Source organism: Balaenoptera ricei, chromosome 8 (genome assembly GCF_028023285.1).
Source record: "Balaenoptera ricei isolate mBalRic1 chromosome 8, mBalRic1.hap2, whole genome shotgun sequence".
In the NCBI taxonomy this organism is placed as follows: domain Eukaryota; kingdom Metazoa; phylum Chordata; class Mammalia; order Artiodactyla; family Balaenopteridae; genus Balaenoptera; species Balaenoptera ricei.
The window spans coordinates 70274006-70296631 of NC_082646.1; the positions used below are offsets into that span (position 1 = coordinate 70274006).

Consider the following 22626-nt stretch of genomic DNA (forward strand, 5'->3'; position numbering starts at 1 on the left):
TCTGGCTTGCCCAGTTGTAGGGGGCTTTTCATCTCCATGGTTACAGGCTTTTCCTTTGTTTTCCTCCCTTCCCCTACCCTGCAGGTGTCTAGTCACATTCAGGTTCTTGCCAGAAGGAAATCTCGTGATTTTCATTCCAAGCTAAAGGTATGCGCTTTCCTGCTTTTTGGCTTGTGGTTGCTATGCATCTCACTTCCTGTTTTCCATGGTGACTGGTGAATGCCTGGTGCTGGGATTCTGGTAACCTAGTTTCCTTGCATGTGAGAGCTGTTTACATTTCTTTGTGTCTAATCTCTCTGTTTCTGTACTAGCCTCACATTAAGCTCAGAGAGAGAGAGAGTGTGTGTGTGTTTGTGTGTGTGTGTGTGTGTGTGTGTGTGTCCCTAATAACAATGCAAATGCAGCAGAGAGCTGGTCTTGATAACTTTTCAGCACAGAAACATGATTTTTTTTTAACCCTTCAAATATCCACCAAGCAGCCCTGAGCTAGGAGAGGGGAAAAAAGTCAAAGAGATGCAAAGTTGGTGTAGAAATTATAAATGAATCATTTCCAAGTGGCCATCGTGAAATTACTTTGAAAAAATTCAGAAATTATTTTAATTTGTGCTTTTGATGTATTTTCAGTACTTATGAAAAATACATCTTCTTCATGTAATTTTTCATGTGTTCTTCCAACAGAGAGTATTTTCTGCCAGATTTCTTCCACATTGCTTAATGTTTTTTAAGTGTGTGGCTTTGTTAATTAGAAAAGAAATTTGAGGTGAGGGCTTAAAAAAAGATAGGTCTTAGAGATGGGAAAGCTCTTGATTAAATCCATGTTTGCAATTCCGTTTATACTTGAGTTTATTATTTTTTTTGTACATGTGCCTCATTTTCCGGTCTTTTAAAAAAACAGAGACATGGACGATTTAAAAATGCAAGTTCTCCCTATTTTCTCCCCTTCCAAAATTTGCAGTAAAGCATACATGACTTTTTTTCCTCCATAATGCCCTATTTGAGAAATGCAAAGGGATTATAGTTTGCATGGAGGAGCTTTACTTTATAATAAAAATGCGTCTGTAGTCCATATTGTTGTCTTTCCCACATGCCTGTTTTTGCTTCTGTTCTGATTTTTTCCCCCATACATTAAGTAAATTTGTGTTTTTGTTCTAAACTAAAGAACAAAGTGTAATTTCACAGCCCCAAGTGGCGAACACTGGGACCCTTCCCAAAGGCCTCCAACATTTTTTGTGCAAACAGAGCTGACTGTGGAATAGGTCTAGCGACCAGGAAGGCGCATTTGGGGTGCCCTCTGCAGTGGGCAGCATGCTGGCTCGCTCGCTCGCACATGTGGCTGATGGTGGCTGGCTTTTAGTTGCACTGGCTGAGCAGTTGGAAGACTAAAATAACTTCGTAGCTCCTGCTTTTTAACCAAAGGTGCAGTCCTTTCTATGTGGATGTAACTACCCCAGTGTTTGCTCAAGTTCTCACTCTGTTTCTAGTTTCTCTAACGGATTAATGATGTACAAAGAAGTTTACAGACATCAGTTTTGTGTTTCCATCTGTGATGTTATGAATTGCTCTATTTCTGCACTGTGTGGTTCCTGTATGCTCACCAGGGCACATGGCCCTGGACCGAACGCCCTGTAAATGGTGGGTAAAACTCTCCCGGTCCGAGGGGATCCCTATGGGATTCCACAAGCACTCTTTTTCTCTCTTGGTGACTTTACAAATCTTCCTCAGTGGAAACAGTTTTGCCATTACCTTATACATACACATACATACGAACACACAGTCATATTTGTGTTTGTTCTTAAAAAAAGACTTCCCCCCACTTTCAGCTGGCCCTGGACCACTCTCCTCTGGGGCAGGCACGAAGAAGAGGCAGAAACGGAGGCAGTGGGGTAGCAACTGGCTCGGCATTTCATCTCCAAGAACCACCTCCATCCTCTTACAGTTCCTTTCCTTCCTCCCTACCTCATTATTCTTGGAAAAATGGAGGCCTTTGTTCTTCCCATCAGCTAATACCAGTCGAGTGTTCCAGGCATGGCGCTTATCACAGTGGGCAGTTAACAACCAATCCTCTATTCACAGAGCTGGCCGTGGAAATGGGAATGTGAAATATAGGGCACTGTAGGATAAGTGTTCGCAGAAAGAGCCAAAGTTAAATGTGTAGGCAATCCCAGAGGTGAGCTGTATGGACACTGTGCTGCTGAGTTTGGGAATGAAAGACAGGAGTTAGTGCAGTGCAGAGCCTCTTGTGTGTTCTCTCATGTAAGCTCACTACAAAGTGAGTTCCATTCTTCGGATTTTGAGGAGTAATATTTAGGAAACCAGGGATCCAAAGGTTTAATTAACTCACCAAAAGCCATCCAGCATAGGAAGTGGCGAAGTCAGGATTTGAACTTTCTGAATCCTAAACCACTGCTCTTCCAGACAGGGTTTCCTGTAGCGGAGGCTGAAGTGGATTTCAAGCGGCAGGCTTCTCATCAGTACACACTGTAGATAACCTGTCACCACCCCTCACGCCCCTTTGGACCTGGGCGTGCAGGCCTTGCTTCCCACAGTCCCTCAGCCACTACATTTTAGAAGTAAGATGATTTTTAAACTTTGAGCCATTGGTCAAGATGTGGGCCTAATTTGGGATTGATGGTCATCAGTATCTCGGGGTGATGTGTTCCTAGCTGCAGAGCTGCTGCGTCCCCACTCGGAGGGAGTTAGGACAGTTGAGGAGAATAAGGCTGGCTGCCACCTGCCTGCAGAGGTGCTGCTGCCTTCACCTCCCACAGGCATTTTATGTTAAAGACGCCCTCCTTAACCTTCCTACCAGCCATTCCCAGGAAACGGGCTCGGGCCTCTTGGCCTGGTAGGAGGATAGAACTCCTCGCTCTGTCTGCACTTTCTTGTTCAGCTCTGGAGTCTAACACCCTCGGGAGGCAGCTATGAGCATCCTCGCCGAGTTCCTTGTGGGGTCAGGCTGATAGCCTCTGGCTTCTTGGCCTCCCACACTGGCTAATGAGATAAACTCACTACAGAAGTTGAAGTCATCCCAGTAGACAGCAAGGATAGCTTCTGAGCAGGGGTAGGGGTGGCAGGAAGTATCCAGACTCACAACAGGTGCCGTGCTTTGTCTGAGACGATGCAGCAAGACTTCCTGGAGGAGATAGCTATTGACTGGCCATCTCCAGACCTGTCCTTGCCGTGCCTTTCCAGCCGGGCTTCTCGCCATTTCTCCACATACTCTGAAGTCAAAGGATTTCTGTTCTCTGGGGTGGACAGAGGCCTGTGGCCCTCCTGTGAAGACTGAAGCCAAGTTTCATTTCCCTGTCCTCCCTCGGAGTTTGAAAAAGTGGTTTGCTCACACCTGGGGCCAGGGCCAGGGCCAGGTGTGGCTTCCGAGGGAACCCTCGTGCCTGTGAGCCTCTCTTCACTTTCCCGGGAAGGGTGCAGGAGAATTCTTGAGGCTAGTGGTTTTCCAGCCTTTTTTAAGCAGCAAAACTCACATTTCAGATTGAAATCTTACTTGAAATTTTCCATATATAAAAGAGTAAAAGCTGTTTTATTTAAAGCTCACACTCTCTCATCCTTAGCAGTGGCCTCTTTGGCTGGTTCTGTTGAATAAGGTTTGAAAACCCACACTGCTTTAGGCAGAAGGAAAAGGAAATGCCCGCCTCTCAGCCGTGCCTCCGGCCTTTATGGGACAGCTTGGGGGTCCCACTTAAAGCCCACATTTTCTAAGTTCCGTAGCCTGTTCTGCCATATCCTTCTGAAGAAAACAGGCTCGAGAGACTGGTTATTCTCATGTCATGGTTGTGGATGAGTCATCCTAACTACAGAAGTCACGCTCTTGAAAATCTGTTAGGATGAGTTTCAAAGGTCAGCTTTATGCTTCTGCTAAGTGCATTGGTTCTCAAAGTGCTTGTTTGTGAGCCAGATCACCCCAAAATGTGTGGATTTTAATTTTTGTTTAAAACAAAATTGTTTTAGTAAAAGTTTAAGATTTCCGTGTAGATTTGAACTTTAAAAGTGCAGAAATGATTACTTAATTCAGTCCAGTAATGGTTCCATTGAGAAGCCATGTGTTCTAGACCCTTTAGTAGATGTTGGGCATGGAAAGTTGAATACACAAGAGTCTCTGTTTTGGGGGAACACTCATTCTTTCTGTTATTTTTGGCCACATTTGGGGAAAATACAAGATTCCCTGTGGATTGTCCCCAGCTAGGGGGCTCTGCAGTAGAAATTTAACAGAGCAGTGCAAAGACCACGCAGTGAAAAGAACGATTAATTCCGAGTGTAGGGGAATTAAAGAAGCCCCGTGGAGGGGGTTCCATTAGAACTAAGCGTAGAGGAAGGTAGAGAATTTCCACAGATAATGGGGGTGGGGGGTTTGGGGGAACCATGAAGAACACCATCTAGCTGGAGGCATGGAATGAGGAATGAGGCTGGAGGAGGGAGGTTCATCTGAGGAGCGCGGGGAGCACGCAGGGGTCGTTCACAGTTATGCTTTGGAAAGATCTCTCCAACCATTTTTAGAGGATAGCGAGGAGTGAGGCCAAGCTGGAGGCAGGGAGGCTAATTCAGGGGCTGCTCTAAGAGGCCAAGGGAGAAAGATGTGGGCCTGGACCAGGGGCCGACCAAGCACCCCTGGGGCCGTGCTCCGTGGCTCTTATCCATCCTTATTGTCGTCCTCGGCTGGTCCCCACTCCACTCCAGTCTGATTGCTGCATACTCTTTCTTGCTCATTGTTTTTAAAGAGTGAATTATATTAAAAAGTTCTATTCTTATTAAGTCTGAAAACTGTACACTGAAACTTTTCAAAGGCAGCATTTAAAACTTAGGTTATTAAAGACCGGGTTCTCTTAAAGTAATGGCCATTAACTGAGAGTGTACATCAAAATTAACTATGAAGTTTTTGTTGCTAAATTTTAAATACAACAAAAAGTTAATAAGTACAGAGAATGACATATTAAGCATTCATGTTTGTGCTATCCAGAAATGATTATTTTCATTATATTTCCTTTAAGGTTTTTTTTTTTTTTTAACTGAAAGAAATCAAATGGCAAAACATTCTTACTTTTTCTAATTTCCTCTACCTACTGTCTTTCCTCAACCAATCTCAGCCCCCCACCATCAGTGTCTTTCCTTGCCGTTTAGTATTTCCCTGAGAAAATCAAATCCAGTGAAAACTATCTCTTCTCCTTTGGCCCTTATCCTAAAACTAATCTAGATTTTTACCCATTGTCTACTATGAACTTGTGCTAAAGCCATTGGCACCAACCTGAGACCTCTTCTCTATAGTTTATCCTGGCCTGAGCTAGGATAGACTTGGCCAACAATTTGGGATGGCCTTGGACACAGACTGCAAGCACAGGAGAGAGATGCGAGGGGCAAGAAAAACTAGGGGATAGCTGAAGACGTCAAGGAACGATGTGAGGAGACCAAGAGCCGTGAGCAGGGAGACTGGGGCAGTAGGGGAAAGGGTGACGGGGCCAGCAGAGTGCAGGTGAGATTCAGAAGCCCTAAGATGGATTGGAACCGCAAGGCATTTGTGGCCAGAGTGCCAGAATATTGGACATCAAATATATACTTTTTTTTTTTTTTTTAATTTTCTTGACTAAAATGTCTAAAAGACAAGTCAGAGTGTGATAACCGCTGGTCTAGAAGAGAGTCATTTCTCAGTGATGGGAGGACCACATGTTTGGCCCCTGCCCAGGAATGATCCTTTTGGCCCACCACTCTTCAGTTGCCTGGTTCTAGTTATAAAGTAGAAGATGGATCCGTGCAATTACAGCATGCAGGTGGCTTATGGGTCTATGGAACATGCACTGAGGAATTCCACAGATACTGACTCAGAAATCTCCCTTGGACCTTGTGTCACCAGCTGGGTCTACAGCAGTGTTACCCATGCCGGTTTCATGTGTGACCTTCCATCTCCCCCTCTCCCCTAGTTTATCCCCTCATTGGAATCTGTGATTGAGCAGTGAGAGACAGCAGCCTGTCTGAGAAGACTTTGTGTGGTACAGTCTGAGGCCTGGCCTGCAACTTTAGAAATGATTCTCTACTTTGAATTATTTCACTCACCATTAATTCATCAAAAGGTCATTAACTGTTTTTGTTTTTTTTTTAAGCTCCAGGGATTTATTATCCCAGCTTGTAGAAAGACTGCAGAAATGTTCTCCGTGCGCTATAAACAGTCTCTTCTTTCCTACTCAGAGTTCCTACTTAGAGTTTCCTGCTCAGAGTCTCTATATGTTCGTTTGTCCTGGGAGGTTGTCCAGTCCCTGCCCAGAGGCCTCCTTTCCCTGATAGCAGCAAAGAGGCGGTCCTTTATTTGCTGGCTTCAGAGGCTTGTGAGAGCCGCAGCCAAGCTCTGCAGGCCACCACCACACTGTGGACTGTCCTCATCTTTGTGGACTGTCCTCATCTTCCCCTGAAGGTGGACCAGGCCACTTCTGGTTTGGGGTGTGTTTTGGTGAGTGCATGAGTCCAGACAGCGCTAAGAGTAAAGGAAGTCTTTGTTCTGCCCTAACCTCAGCAGGAATACATCTTAGGCAATAGACGTTTTCATGTCAAGCTCTGGATTGTATTGAAGAAAAGCCTGTACTTGCTGACATTGCATCATCCCAGTAGAGCAGAAAGAAGCCTGAGCTTCCCTGATTGTGTCCAGTCGTTGGTGACTAATTTACGAGCTCCATGTGCTCCCCGGGGCCATTTTCTTCATTCTCGCCCTGGTGGCCTTTGTGATTTGATTTCTGAGCAGGCCATTCTTTCCAACCTGCCATTCCTTCCAGTAAGCAGAGAGCTTAAAGTTCAAATTGTTGATTTAATTCTCTTGAGGAGTTCAAGAACTTTGCTGGGGGCTTTGCTGCGTCTACACTGCTGAATCCTGGCCGTGTCACCACTGATTCTATCCAGGAATGGGCCTGTCCACAGGGAAGACACGCTACACTTCATCCAGTGGTGCTCCCCATGGCCCTCTGAGCCACTTTGCTCGTTCAGGCGTTGACTGTCAGCAGTACACAAGGCAAAAGAAGCCCGAAACAACCACCTCCTTTGTCTCAGCGCCAGCACCAAGACACTTGGCCTTGCTGCAGGATTTGGGAAATGATACACCGCCTTTCCTGGCATCTCCCAATCTTCAAGGGGTTCTTTTGCATTCATGACATGTACTCTTTCTCCTCAGCAATATTTTCATTACCTTGTTTTTAATTTAACTGGGTTAAAACCAAGACTGGAGGCAGTTAATTTCTTGTGCTTGGATGTGATGGAATTAGAACCTCTCATCAACGGTGTGATGATACAGAGCTTACAGTGTAAAACTAGGGGACTGAATACATTTACCTTTCTATGTCAGCGGAGCCAGGTCTGGATTTTCTCTTTAAGGGCAACAGAAACAGCCTCATTCTACATTTTTATCCCTTCCTAGGGAAATCCCATTGTTAACTGGCCTCCAATATAGACAGTGCTCAATCACATTGAGCTCAGAGATTATGTACTCAGGACCAGGGATCCTAAGCATTTCAGCTCTCGAGCGACTTGAGCCTGGATGGTCGGTCATGTGGGCCCCATAGATGGCACGTCCACAGAATGGCAAGGCTGTGGGCACTGTATGCTCAGAGTGGTTGATGCAGTTCTCAAAGCACCCCTGAAGGTGGGTGTTGTCCTCACTTTGCAAGTGAGGATGCAGAGGCTTGCAGTGGCTAAGGGGCTCACCCAGGGTCACAAGTCTGAATTGGATCCCAGGGCTATCTGGCACCACAGCCCAAGCCCTCCACGTGTTGTCATGCTGCCTCCTTACAGGGTGCTCGCTGGTGGAGGATGAGGGCTCAGTGCCCTAACTCGAGATGCTTTTGCATTGTCTCCCTCATCCGAGCCCTATTTTCATTGTGTCTGCCTGTTTGAATGAAACAGAGAAGATGAGTGGTGGGAGCTGGTACTTTCTGGCTTTTCAAGGGAGATTTGCCTCCTGCCTCTTACTGTCCCTCACGGGGAAAGGGGCTAAAGTTAGTGGGTGCCTTCTCCCCAACACCCAGACCTGGCATTAACAGGCCTAAATCCCAGGCTTCCTGGTAGAGAGTCATCAGGCACACCTACAAATCACAGATCCTTGTCTGCAATCCTTTATGATGCTGAGCCCCACACGAGAATTAAAGGAAACACTATTGACAATTATAAAATACTAAATATAGAACAGTACATTTAAAAATGGACAATGGTAAAAGCCTTGAAAAATTTTTCTTTGATGTGAATGGAGTTTTTGGCATTTGGAAATACAATAAGATGAATTAATTGCTACTCATTACATGGCAAGTCAGGGGAAGCATGAATGGGCCTTCTCTCCTTGGCATTAGCCATTGCCCGCCCGAAATAGGCCCTTTTGTATTTACTCCTGCTTTCTCTAATAATAAGCAAATTAGAGATCATGGCTAGAAAAATTCAAGTGCCCTCCATCCTTTCTCCAAGCCATCATAGACTCTTATGATGTTTATCTGCTTAAGGGCTACTGCTAATAATTGCAGAGGTCATGTGAATACACATAGTGCAAGATTAGAAACAACATCTGCAAAATTACTTCTTAGGAAAGTATTCTGTTTTATCTTTTTCTGAAAAAGTGATTTTGCAAGCAAATTGCTATCTTTCCTCTCATGTGCTATATTTTTATATTGCTGAGAGAAGTATATTTGGAGAAAAACACTTAATAGCTATCAAAAGTTTTTGAATCCATGGTCTTTTATTTTTGACTGTACATATTTTTCCTGATGTATTGGTGGACTTCCATATGAAGAAATTAGATTGGAGTCTTTAAATTCTGAAATGATGGCCCCTGAATAAGCAGGAGTATATTGATTTAGTATGCTGTTCATTCAGATTTCATATGTAGCCACTATAATATAGTACATGCAAGCGTGTGCCATTTTATATTATCTTTAAAATGTGTTTATGGTTAATGCCTAAAAATTATGAGATAATTGATTCCCCAGAATATTTAAAAGCTGAGAAAACAGAGGGGGGAACAAGGGTCCCCTACTTTCCAGAGACTGATTCATAAAATGTCCTTGAGTTTGAAGGGCGCACCACTCCAGCAATGTGCGTCTGTGATAGGCTGCCTTCCTGTCATGGATATTACATGAAGACATTTTCCAAACATTGTGTACATTTCAGCAGCAAGAGGAAGGTAGTCAGCTGATCCCAGAGTTGTAGTGGCAGCCTTGCTCTGCTTCATGAAATATGAAAGCCTGTTTACTTAGTAACAATAACAGTTTGAAAGGCTTCAGGCTGAGAAGTTTATGTCTGCCATGGCCTGCTGGACCCCGCATGGCAGAGGTAGTGAGGCCGTTGACAGCGCGGTATGCCAGGAATGGGGCAGGAAGAGAGTCGAGTGGGTACTGAGACGTGCACCCTGCCTTGGAGTGCTTCGTCTGCCCTCAGTCTCAGGTCACATGGGCTGTTTGTTCTTAGCACTCCATCAACAGTCTTACACCCATGTTTCCTGCTCCATAAATATTTTCCACATTCCAGGTTGTGGGCTTGAGTTTGGGTTTGGTTGGATAAGGGAGATATGCCTTTTCTTTCCCCACTTTGGCTTTTTATGGCCTCATTGTTTATAATCTTAGGAATAGATGGGCTTAAAATCAGTAAAAAGGAGTGAATATGAAGTTGTCCAAGCTTCTTCCTAGGACACGTTTTTCCTCGTGCATGCTCGTATGTACACATGCATACACTCAGTATTTCCTGTAATCTAAGACATCATAGACGATAACTCAGTATTGACTTAATAACAGTTTTTCAAGATAAAACAATGTGCTCACCCTTTGTAAATCTCTTCCACATCTCAGAAATATTAGTGTGAAAACATCTTAGAATAAAATTAATGTGGTGTACAAATGTAGCATGTATTTTTTATTTTACTTAAGCTACTGTTGTTTGGATGGATTAGCGACCCCCCCCACCCCCCTTTATTCTGGGGGTGGGTGGTGATGATAGAGTGGAATGTTTAAAAGTCCAGGATATTAGACTAGAATGACACAGAGAAGCCATTTACTCAGGTCTGACACTGAGAGTTATAATTTCTTCAAAGCCAGGCAGGTATCTCTACGCTGAAAATGACAATTTAGAGATCCTTCCGTTGAAATCTCTCAGCTCGGTGTCCTTCTGTACTCCCATTTCAGGATAAGTAGGCCCACAGCCAGTCTCTCAGTTCTGATTTCGAGATCTCCCTGGTGGTGCTTATTATCTGCAGGGTTACTTTAGATTTTAAACAAAAAATTTTAATCTTAATTTTCCATCGTATATCATAGATAGAGGGGAGATATTATAAAATTAAATGAGTATGCCGAATGTCACCACTACAAAAAGTGGGAAATATCTGGTGTAGACATTTTAGTCCATCTGTAGAAAATTGCCTATTCTCAAATAGGTAGGTCAAGTGCAGAAAGGACCTCTACTTGAGATAAAATTTCCTCTCTGCACTTGGCTTTCTCTCTATTAGGACAGGTGGCCAAGAACTGCCCAAATTTTAACATCCTGCTGTCTTTTCACTAGTGGTTTTTCAGCTATATGTATTAAGATGTATTTGCTTATAATGGATGTCAAACTATAAATACTTTTAGAGTCAGAAGACCTTGAGAAAATAAAGTACAACTCTTTCCTTTGTAGTTGAAGAAAATTAGAGTGTTAGGTGATTTGCCCAAGGTAATACAGCCCATTAATGTCAGGTGGAGGGCAGGTTTGGAACCAGGTCTCCAGACTCCCCAGCACGTACGCCTTTTACTGGCATAGAGCAAGTTGGTGTGCTCGAAGCAATTGATTTGCTCTTCTGCTTCTGAACTTCCGTTTTCATTTGGGTACCTGGTGGAATGCTGGGTAATAAGAGAGTCAAACCTGACTTTATTTAACAAAAGAAAAAGACCGTATTCTGAAGTGTCTGGAGCTATGTGACATAAACAGCAAAGGTGATGACTTTTCTCCTTTCCTCATTGACTGATTACCCTGTTAGAAAAGAAAAGTATCAAACTTCCGTGAACGTTTTGAAGAACTTTTCAATCAGCCTAGCAGAGGGAAACATCTCAAGCAACTCTAATAGAGTAAGAGTGGGTTGTGGAGATGTAGGTACTTATTTCCATGTGGACCTGGACTTAATGATTCCTGGTCACTGCACCCAAGTGTGCACAAACGCACTCTGTATTTGGGCAAGCAGAACCGCCCCTGTCATCAGCATTTCATAAACACAGAAGTCTCAGGTCTGAGAGAGGCCCCATGATGTACTTTTGGAATAGAGCCAAGCCCACAGCTCTTTTGTAGTTTTTCCGCACAGTCTGCGTCAGCCAAGCAGGCAAGCAGCCTGGGCTGCCATTTTCTCAGCTCCCCCCACCTGGGCCCTGGAGAGGTTGTAAGGCTTGTAGCTCGTTGGGGAAGGCATCTGTGGTTATACCTATGCCATTCCTTTGGTTTCCTTGAGGGTATTGATACCCTTTTATTAAGGGTTACATGACTTGGGGGCTGGAGTCCAAAGTGACTGGTCCAAAGAGAAACCCATGAGCTTGTATTGATGTCAAGGTGCTCTTGACAGAGAAGGAAGGAAGTGTGACTGAGCCAGGTTTCCTGTTCATTATACCAGGGTTACCCTCTGAGGGGATGGCGGGGCAGGTGGCAGGTGGAACTGCAGGACCAGCTAAGGGTAGACTGACGGGCACTGAGATCTGTATGTGTCAGGCTCAGTTTGGCTGTAGGGCATTTGCACACACACAGTCAGTTTATCATAAAATTCCACTGACTTCAAAATTTGTCTTTTTTCCTGGCATTTCAGTGTCTGAAATGTTTCGGGCCTTTAAAAAAAAGTTACCAGAGAAAGCTGGCTTCAGGTTAGAATGTTCAGCAGATTAGCAAATGGAGCTTCAACTCGAAGAATGCCATCTGACCAGAGGCAGCAAAGGCATCACTTCAGTCTCTGGGGACCAATAATCCTGCAGGCATCCGGAGCCCTCATGGTGTCATTCAGCTGCAGCAGTGCCCTTACAGATACTCATTATGACCATGTGTATCCCCGAATAGCTGTTAGATGAGGCTCGTTTTTTCAGTTGAGAGCCAGAGAAGTGTATAAAATATAAAATTTTATGCAAACGTTAAGCTCTTTTTCAAGGGTTAATATAAGCTTTTTGAAAATTCACATGGTGCTCCCGGCAGTTACTGGGCAAAGTGGTGTCTCTACCTTGGGACCACCTGATTGATCTTCCTTAGAACCTTCTAGTACCTGTAGGCTTTGATTTTTTTTTTTTCCCCCCTCCTTTTGGCCTTGCCTTTGGCACCTCAGCATGTTTATTCATCACCTTTGGGTAAATCTGTAAACACTGAAGCCACCTCTCAGCTGGTACTCAGTGTCTTAGCCTGAAGCTTCCCTTGACCTTCACTCTCTGTCTGAACTCTGAATGACAGCTGGGGAGAGCGCTCTTTTTACTCTGATGTCACCATTTTGCTCCTGCTTTGATGGAGTCCGGGCCTGGGATAGCGTGTATAGACCTTGTGCAAGCAGCCAGGACCCTCGACATGTTTACTGAGTGTGAAGCCCTGCCCCACCATCAGGGCCTGCCCCACACCAGGGGCCTGACCATTTCTCCACCTGTACTGGGGAAGCCTCAGAACCAGCTCAAAGGAGTTGGGAGTTGCGGTTGTTGATAATTGCCCTTCTAGATAGTTACCTGGGTCACACATTTCTCCTAAAATGTGGAAAAAAAACCCCACGCTCCTACGCATTTTATTGTACCCAAGTATCATGTGTTTGTATACGTATATATTTTTTAACTAAGAAGAAGAATAACCCTGCCTTTGTAACGCAATCCTTTTAACAAATTGTTTATTGTTGTATCCAGGTAACAAGCATGGTAAGTATTTTCACCAAATTGAGTATTCTGTACTTTAGCTGTGCTTGGCAGACTTTTTGGCTAGCTGTGTGTTATCAGCCTTGGCTTTTTCAGAAAAGACCCTTTTAGGAAAAGGGGAAACCACTTACCTGGTAGCATCCCCTGTGTCCTTGACTATAGGAAAGGACCTGTCTAGCCTTTGACGCAGGCGGGGATACCTGAGAAAGCATGCCCCCCGCCAGCATGCTGCTTGGCCCCGTCATCGCCCTGCCTCATCGCCCCGCCGCCCCGCTGCTTCTCAGCCTCCCCACCAGGTGTGTGCCAGGGCTCCCAGGCCAAGCACACAGACGGGCCTCCCAGCACTCTGCGATGGTCCTACCCCAGATCCACAACCACGCCTCTTCTCTCACCCTCCTCCCATCTGTGTGCTTGAAAGCAGGGCCTTTTTTTCCCTCTCTTTGAGTCTGTTAAGTAATTGGAGACATCTCCCTTTGGAAGCTGGAAAAATAAATACATTGTCCACTCTTCTCAGAGGCTTCCCATTCTGTTGGAAAATGGATTAAAAATTTTTTTCTTTTTAAACCTTGCTACTGGGTGTTCTCAGTAAACGTTCAGAGTTACAGTAGGTTGAGTGTGTTTTTAGCCTTCTGGCTGTGTTTATTTATCTGTGCATGTTTGCTTTTTTGGCCTTTTTTTGTGGCTCTGTATTTTAGTCCCTGTGCTCGTGGCTGTGCCTGTTTAAGCTGCCCGGTAGCCACGCGTTGTGTATTAATTCTGTGTGTCACTGTCACCTTCAAGGATCAGACTGCAAAGGATAAGGCCCTGCAGCACATGGCCGCCATGTCGTCAGCCCAGATCGTATCAGCCACTGCCATTCACAACAAGCTGGGGCTGCCAGGGATTCCACGCCCCACCTTCCCGGGGGCGCCGGGGGTAAGTCGTGAGCTGGATCCATAAAGATGGCCCCTGAGCGCACGGGGGGGGTCCACGTGGCCAAGCACAAAGCCATCCACCTGGCACTTCTTGTTAATTGGGTCAGGTGTAAGAGAGGGTAAGGACCATTTTGTGGTGCCCTGTTGCTGGGTGCAAAATGGTGAAAGAAAGCATGGAGCTAGGGAGAGGGAGGGGGGAGAGTAAGAGAGGGAGAAGGAGAGGGAAGGAGCTTAGTCCCTGAAGACGTGGAATTAAGTATCACTTTTTTGGTGCCCTTCCAGGTTGTTATCTGCCTCTTCGGCTCTATCTTTTTTTTTTTTTTTTTTTTTTTAAGAAATTCACGGTCTTTTTTTATTTATTTATTTATTTGTGGCTGTGTTGGGTCTTCGTTTCTGTGCGAGGGCTCTCTCTAGTTGCGGCAAGTGGGGACCACTCTTCATCGCGGTGCGCGGGCCTCTCACCATCGCGGCCTCTCTTGTTGCGGAGCACAGGCTCCAGACGCGCAGGCTCAGTAATTGTGGCTCACGGTTCCAGTTGCTCCTTGGCATGTGGGATCTTCCCAGACCAGGGCTCGAACCCGTGTCCCCTGCATAGGCAGGCAGATTCTCAACCACTGCGCCACCAGGGAAGCCCGGCTCTATCTTTTTAATCCTGGCCCTTGGTCCCTTTTCCTGTGTCCTCAGGGTCACTTTATGGCAACTAACCCCTAAAGGGACAGAAGTATTCTATTATCATTTTCATTTTGCACCTGCCAAGGGCTGAGAAGCTTAATGTTATGATCTCATTTAATCCTCAAAATAATCTTAAATGCCTCTTACTGTTATTGCCATTTTACAGATGAGAAAACTGGAGTTAATTAGTAACAAAACAAGAGTTTGGGTAACTTGATCATAATCACATGGTTAGCGATGTCAGGACTCAAACCCAGGGCTCTCTGACTCCCTTGACATCCTACTGCCTTTCCAGCAGGCCGCCAGTCAGCAGGCACCAGAAAGCTCAGGAAAGCTCACAGCAAAGGAGGCGTCTCTACTGCTGCTCCGAGCTCCTGGCCTCTCGTTCTGAGCTGTGTCCTCTCCCCGTGCTGGGAGCTGTGGAGGCACATGTTACACAGGAAACATTTCAGAATGGAGGGAGGAGGAGAAGGGTGGGTGGGCACATGGGTAAAGCAGTCAGATGAGATATTTTTGAACCCTCTGCAGTGCACCCAGATTTCAGTTGGGTGTCAGGTGAACGCTGAAGAGCTGCTGCCTAGTCCCTGCCCTCCGGGAGATTTTCTGGAAGAAAAGCCAGAGGGAGCTGTAGGTTGCAATCTTCTGCAGGGCAGCGACCATATCTGCATTTAGGGAAGGTCACTTTGCAGCTGGTGGATGATCTGAACTCACTGTCTTTAGCAAAGATTACAGTGCATAGACATCCTGAGCAATGCTTTGAGGTGAACTCATAACCCTGAAGCTTTTTGCATTTTGCCTTCCAGTTCTGGCCGGGAATGATACAAACAGGACAGCCTGGATCCTCACAAGAGTAAGTTTGAGGAGGGGCCAGCAATGACAACTAGGGGCTGGTCACAGCCCACCCCGGGTAGAGGTTTCCTGGCACCAGACTGCCTGCAGGCTTGGAGGAGAAGGGAGATTTAACCTGAGATCACTGAAGTCATCTTCCATTGTTATCTCCTGAGGCCAATAGCAGGAAAGAGACTGCTCAGATCCGGGAGACGTGTAAACACCTCACTCCCACCTTAAGTATTAGTGGTCGTGCAGCTGGCAACAGGAGGAGGGTCTCCATCCCTTCATGGCTTTGGGGGGCAGAGCCTGGGGTCCTCCTGAAAGTGCTTGCTTGAGAGAGGGCAGTGGAGGTGATCCTATATATAGCCCATTGTATTCCGGCTTTCCCTGTAGTGGGGGCAGCTAATAGAAAACCCTACTGATGCTTTGAGGGCAAGGGAAGCAAGCTCAGTAAGCTGGAAGATAAGGGCAGTCTAGGGATAAAAGCAGAAAGGAACTCCTGCCCATATATTCTCAAAAGAACTAGAGCTATTTGGCCCAGAGAAGGAGAGCCTGAAACGTGTCCCAATCCTTGCCTGGAAATGGTGACCACTGACCTCGGTCTCTGCAGGGATCAGAAGAGAGGTTCAGAGGTAGATATCACAGCACGTGCAAGGCAGGCTGACGTCTGTCCAGCTCGTCCCCCGGAACTGGCATGAGGCTTGGTGGTTTGGTCCCCAGCAGCCTGCTGGCCCGTCTCAAACGGACAGCATACCTGGGTCTCTGTCTTGGCAGAGGTCTGCCTGGGCTGTGCTACCACCTGCAGACAGGGAACTTTACGGTGGCGGGCCCCCAGGTGGGTCCCTAGCCCTGGGAGGCCAAGGCCAGGGGGAAGTAGCCGCTGCTGCAGTCGTGGTTTCTGACTCTCTCCGTCCTCTGTCTCCAGCGTCAAGCCCTTCGTGCAGCAGGCCTACCCTATCCAGCCAGCGGTCACAGCCCCCATTCCAGGTGAGTCTCTGCGGGACCCTCTTGCTTTGTTCCACAGCTGCACACCCTCCCTCACTTGCAGAGCCATGGACGCCCCCTTCTCGCCGGCACCCTCCTTAAGGCAGGGCTAGCCCGGAGCTCAGGAGGGTCGGGGGGGTGTCCCCTCCCAGGTCCTGATTCGCCTCGGTCATCTCTAGAGAGCTCTTCTGATGGGCTTTTAAAGAACCAGGAAGCCTGATCACTTTCACTCAGGACCCTGGGTCATCCTTGGAAGGGGAAGTTGCTGTGGTTCCTCCCTCGTCATAAACAGGCCACGTCGGGCAGTCCCAGTCTTGAGGGCAGATAGGGTTTTACTCACCCTTTCTCAGAGAAGTGCGTTTCAAGTCCGAGCACGCTTTTTTAAAGGAGCGCTTACGCGGAAGCCCAACCAGAAACGGGGGACCCAGCCGGCCCGCCTGCCTCCCGCTGCACGCATGCGCAGAGGCTCAGTGGGGCGCTCTCCGTTAGAGACTCCCCAGGCTGCCGAGCATTCGCCCGGCGCCCTCTGCTCCGACACCGCGGAGCGCTGCAAGAGAGTGTTCCACAGTGCTGCCGACTGCAGCCTTAGGGAAGGAGATGGTCGAGCACAGGAGGTCTTTGTCGCCTGCCTTGCCTGTCTCACAGGAGATCTTGGCCAGCACCTGCTTCCACTCTTCATCACTCTTGCCGTGGTCCCCAGCGAGGCCCCTTTGCCCAGGATTAGGTGTCCTCACGCCACAGCCCTTAACCTGAGCTGGCGCCGGCTTTAGAAAGAGCCGCCACGTGCATTGCGCTTCTCCGGCTGGCCCTGCCTCTGGGCTCCTCCGCCAGAACCCACCACTGCCTGGCTCAGCTCCACCCCTGACTCTGGTGGACGGGCCTGTTGGCCTTTCCTCGTGGTAGGGCCCTGCCCCGGGGTTGGCCTGAGGCCCGAGGGGAGGTGAGCGGCCAGGTTGAAGGTGACGATCGATCGGTATTTCAGGGTTTGAGCCTGCGTCAGCCCCAGCTCCCTCGGTCCCGGCCTGGCAGGGCCGCTCCATTGGCACAACCAAACTCCGCCTGGTGGAGTTCTCAGCTTTCCTCGAACAGCAGCGAGACCCAGACTCGGTGAGTGTGCCCGGAGAGGTGTGTCCTGAACCCAGGGTTTGCCCCCCTCTTTCCCTGCCTTCAGGCCTGACAGGTAACCTGTGTGAAGCAGACCTGGGGGAGGATAGCGGAACAGCCCTTCAATTAAGTGAAAAGGCATTTCTGTTGAGAAAATATGTGGAACTTTAGAGCTAAATGGTTATGGATGCTGTGGACTGCAAACTCCAAGGATTCCTGGAGCTGTAGCGAAGGACCTCAACAGGCTCTTGCATGTGGTAAAATGTAACATGTTTTGAGCCCTGCCCTGTGGCTGGTGCTGTGTGCAAAGCTTATAGATAGGATCACATTTTACCCTCACAAAACCCCATAAGGGTAGGTGCTCTGTGGTACATGAGAAAACAGAGAGGTTAAATAATTTCCCTAGAGCCACACAGTTAATATCTGACGGATTAGAGATTCAAACTCATGTCTTTAAAACTCAAGCCTAAACATTTAGCCATTATTCTATACTTCTTTTCAAAGCTGTGTCTTCTCAAGATAACAAGTTACTACCTTCTGAAGGAGAAGTGACAGAGTAGTACTTTAGCAATTTGAAGTAGAATGTGATGCATTATAATACCATAAATACCAAGAACATTGGCATCTGGACTCTATTTGTCGCTTTTCTTCCTTCCCATTTCCCCGCCCCATCTAGTGCCCGTCATCTCCCTGTTTCTCAGCCAGGCCCACCATTTCCCCTGCATATGTGAGCCTCCCTTCTTTCCCACCCGGCAAGCCCAAGACCCTTTCTTCCCTCCCACTCCTTGGCTGTGAGTATGAGCATTGCATCTGTGTGTGGGTGAGCCCAAGGCAAAAACTAAAGAAATCATGAGTTTGTCTTTGGGAGCTTTACCAACTCCTTTCCATATTTTGTACCTCACCCCACCCTGCTGATCTCGGGGGCTACCAAAAGCACACAGGTGCCATGCTCTCTGGGTATTTGCCGCCTTGCTGTCATTCTGTTACCAGGAAAAAGCATCATGAATGAGTTCACCGTCTGTTGTAAGTAACTTGGATATGAACATCTGGAGGTGACCTCTCCCAGGAGTATTTGTACTTTGGCTCGCTGGAAAGCCTCTGATGGTAGGATGGGGGAGATCCCACGGGTAGAGGGGTTTCCACCAGCCATCACCAGAGTGGAGACTCTGGAACCCACATGTGGCCCCCTGACATTTCTGTCTATGAATTGTGAATGCTGGGAGCTGGTGGAAAAATAGAGCCTGCTCCAAAATTCGGAAAAAATGAAGAAAGAGATGTAGAGTAGGTCATTGGGCCCATTGAGGCAGGTAAAGGAAAATGAGATTATTGAGAACAGGGAAGAGAAGGCCACCTGGATCACTCTTCTCTAGTGTCTGAGTGGCTTTACAAGAAGGGTGATGGTGAGAGATTAAATCCCTGTCTGTGGGAGCATTGAAATAAACAACCAAAAAGATTACCTTCCTGATTCTTTTCTTCCTCTTCTGTCTGAGAAGTGTAGATGGTTCTTTGTCTGAAGGCTGGGCTTTGGCCCAGATTGTGCTTCTGCTTTCTGTAACTTTTGTTTGTATGACACCTCATTGCTCACAGAGTACATTGTCGTTGGTTATTTCATTTTGTCCTCAATGTGCTGGTGAACTGGATTCTTTTTTTCCCCATTGTACAGATGAAGAAACTGAGGCCCAGGCACATTAAATGACTTAGGCTATTTAGCCAATAAGCAGGAGGACCAGGAGTTCAGATCTGTTTCCGTGTGCTCTTTTCACTACTGTGAACCACCACCAATTGTGAAGGTCTCTTGGATTGTGTATTCAGTCTGTGTATCTCCTGTATGAGCAAATCTCTCTCTTTGCTTGTGACCATTTTTTTAAGGAACAGAACTCCAAGACATTGGGAAGCAGAAGTCCCAAGATGTTAGTTGTTATCCTTGCTACAAGACTCAATATATATGTTTTATCAAAAAAAAAAACAAATTTTTTTTTTTTAATTTAAAAAGCCTATGGCAGCCCCCTCACATTGTAACTGTCCTCCTCAGTTATGGACCTGTTGGAATAACAGGTCCGGTTGGAATAACAGAATGACCGGTTCCTCTTTTTCCTGTTGTTGGTGTTAATTGGGCTGCACACTGTGAATCACCGACAGAGATTCATTCAGTCCATTCTATAAACATTTATGAGCACTTGCATGTTCAGGGCGCTGTACCGAGGGGGGGCCGGCCCAGTGCTGCACAGCCAGCCACTGACTCTGCCCTTGGTGCGGTGGGGGGGGGGGGGGCGGTGACATCTAGTAGGGGAGGCACACGAGGCGGTAGTCACACATGAGGCCGCTGCAAAGTGTGGTGACTGCTGGGGAGGGAGAACACTGGATGCTGTGAATGAGGGGCAGGGAACCGGGCAGGCTTCGTCAAGGAAGCAGCCCTCATGCCAAGAGGTAGAGCATCGATATGGGCAGGGATGAGTAAGGGAGAAGAGCATTCCAGAGGCGATGACTGATGTAGATAAAGCAGGAGATGAAAGCTGGTGAATAGTTTAGAAAGGCAGGGCCCACCAAGTCCTTGGAATAGAGTCCAGAGATACATGTTTCATGTATGTTCAGGATTACACTTAAGGCTCTGAACGGTTCGCAGTTTGCAGGGCAGAAATAGAGACACAGATGTAGAGAACAAACGTATGGACACCAACGGGGAAAAGTGGCGGGGGTGGGTGGTGGGATGAATTGGGAGATTGGGATTGACATATATACACTAATATGTATAAGATGGATAACTAATAAGAACCTGCTGTATAAAAAAATAAATAAAATTTAAAAAAAAAAAGAATCTGAACGGTTCAACTAGATTTGACCTTTTACTGATGAATGAACAGGTTTGGCTCTTCAGCTTAGACTCTAACACGTGACTTTAATGGTGACAGATGTGGTAAACTAGAGAGTGAATTTCCAGAGTAGCAGGGACTTAAGGGAGACCACCCTGGACTGAGGACCAGGCAAACTAGATTCTCCTCTTGGCTTTGTTGCTCCCCAAGTGTGCCTTATGTCCTCTTGGGCGACAGTACAGGCAGAAAAGGGTTCAGACCTGGCCACAGCCATTGACTAACGATCTCTCCAAGCCTCTTCTATTGAAAGAAATAGAATTACCTACCTCGTAGGGCTGTGATAAGGATGAGAAAAAATCACACTGCACCAAGCTCATTAATTTATTTGCTTGGTTTTTGCCAGCACTACCCATAGCCCCATGATTCCAGTGAACCTAAGCCATTGCAAAGACGTAGGGGGAAATGTGTGTACATGTCTGTATGTAGACAAAGATTTGCAGAATCCAAAGTTGAATTTGTTTAGGACCTTAAATTATTTGTCACTTTGTTGGCTTCCTTATCAAATTAACATGCTTAATGTTTGATGTTAAATTTTAAGGATAGTATATCCAAATTTGTTTAAATGTACCAGGTGAGTTTATTTTAGATGGCTTTAAATTTTCCTATAGTTGGAAGTCTGAGAGCCAAAGAAACCACTCACGTGCTACATGTTTTTTCAATGTGACCTTGGACCTCAAGGGCCTTTACATGTTCATTGTCACAGTACCTTATGTTTGCAAAATAAAGCACATATTATATAATGTGAGAGGCTGGTGCTTGAGACTTGTCAGAATGCTTCTTTTAAGTAATCTTGTGAATTCTCCCCCATTTCAATTAGTCAGCCACCTCTTTTAGTCCCAGCTATGCTGGAAATTCACTCTTCAGTTTACCACGTGTCACCTGCTACCACTAAAGATTCTTCACAATTCTGCCACCCCTACCAGCAGTAGGTACCGGTGATAGCCAGCACTGTCTTACCCAACTCTATGACATAGCCTGCCCAGTATTAGGCAGCCAGCTGACATTGGAAATGGGATTCAGATCCAGGTCTGTCGATTCCATATCCTGAGACCTGTAACCAAAGGTTGTCAGGTCCGTTTGTATCTGATGTGAGTACCTGTAGCCAGCCGTAATCTACAAGGAGCTAAGGGAAGACTAATCTGGGGGATGAGCGCCCCCTGCTGGCTCTGCATCATGTGTAAACCAGACATTTCCCGGAGTCCGTGGTTGTTTATATTGGTGGAGAACCAGCAAGTCGGTCCCTCTGTTACCTTTGGCTCCACTAGAAGCTAAGAGAAAAACAGCAGAGGGTGAAGAAAGGAAGATCTAAAAAACAAAGACTATTTTAGAAGTGGTTAGTAATGCTTGAAAGTACACTTTCTATGCGATTTCAGTGTTGCGTATCAAAGGACTTTGGGTGTTAAGTGCAAGATCCTCCACCCAGGGTGGGCTTTTTAAAAGGGCCTTGCCTGTAATCAGGGCCCAGTTCCTGGAGACCTGAAGCAGCTGCTCCTTTAAAGAAATGAAAACCCGGCCTTGGTGAGCTGTAAGCTGAATCCCGTGTGTGCATGCAGAGTGGTTTTCCTGATAAAGCCTAACGGGATCCTTCTGCCTGCTCCCTGGGGCAGGGCAGGTTCCTCCAGCCCCCCCCGCAGCTCAGCCACATGTTCCCAGGCAGAGGTTGTGTATTTAATGCCTACCGTGATCTGGATTCCAGAACAAGCAGGGCTGTGAGCAGGAAGAGAGTGTGTGAGTTCGGTTAGGTAGGAGTTACACAGCCAGAGAAAAGCAAGCTTTGGGATGGAGAGGGCGGGACAGGAGATTATTCTCTTTAGATTTTGAAGAAGCAGTATCTTGGGGAAGAAGTTCCATGATGTGGTGCAGGAGCACACCTGACCAGGGAGACACCTCCGCTAGTTGCAGCCATCACGATAACCTCCAGCATTGGCTGAGCTGTGTCCCAAGCACTGCGTGCCAAGCATTTGACACAGGCACTGTTCTTACGTCCCGTCTCTCAGCAGTGGAACGGAGGCTCAGGAGCATTAAGGTACATTATCAAGTTCTACTGCCAGGAAATGGCTGTACCATGGTTTGGCTCCCCTTTGTATATTCACCATGTCACTGTACTTTTGAAGAAATTAAAAAATCACTCAGATGCAAAAACGGCTGCCCTTCAAGGTCTGAGCTCCCCAAGCACAGCCTGGATGTAGCAGGCCCTTCACACGGGGGCAGCCAGTGAAGGAAGGTGATCGGGACGTTTGGAGAAAGAAAAGTAAGGACACTTGATTTGGGCTTCACAGGAGGAGAGAATTCCTGAATGATGCCCAGGCTTGGACGATGGCAGTTCCTCAACCAGAAGGTGAGGAGTTTTGCTGCCTGGAATGACCTGGGCCCTTATCTTTATTTCTGAGTGGCTGG

At 46.8% G+C, this 22626-nt stretch overlaps 1 protein-coding gene across 12 annotated transcripts in view; it reads left to right on the forward strand.

The window, feature by feature from the left end:
* The window catches only part of TEAD1 (TEA domain transcription factor 1), a 264165-nt gene that overhangs the window by 192194 nt on the left and 49345 nt on the right, over positions 1–22626 (forward strand). For 8 of the 12 annotated variants that reach the window (XM_059931160.1, XM_059931164.1, XM_059931163.1 and 5 more), the window contains 6 exons: positions 85–147; positions 12846–12857; positions 13635–13769; positions 15244–15290; positions 16197–16258; positions 17238–17362. In XM_059931160.1, the coding sequence (XP_059787143.1) occupies positions 85–147; positions 12846–12857; positions 13635–13769; positions 15244–15290; positions 16197–16258; positions 17238–17362 (444 nt within the window). The remainder of the gene's footprint in view (positions 1–84; positions 148–12845; positions 12858–13634; positions 13770–15243; positions 15291–16196; positions 16259–17237; positions 17363–22626) is intronic. The other 4 variants (XM_059931153.1, XM_059931156.1, XM_059931157.1 and 1 more) reach the window with 2 other exon arrangements.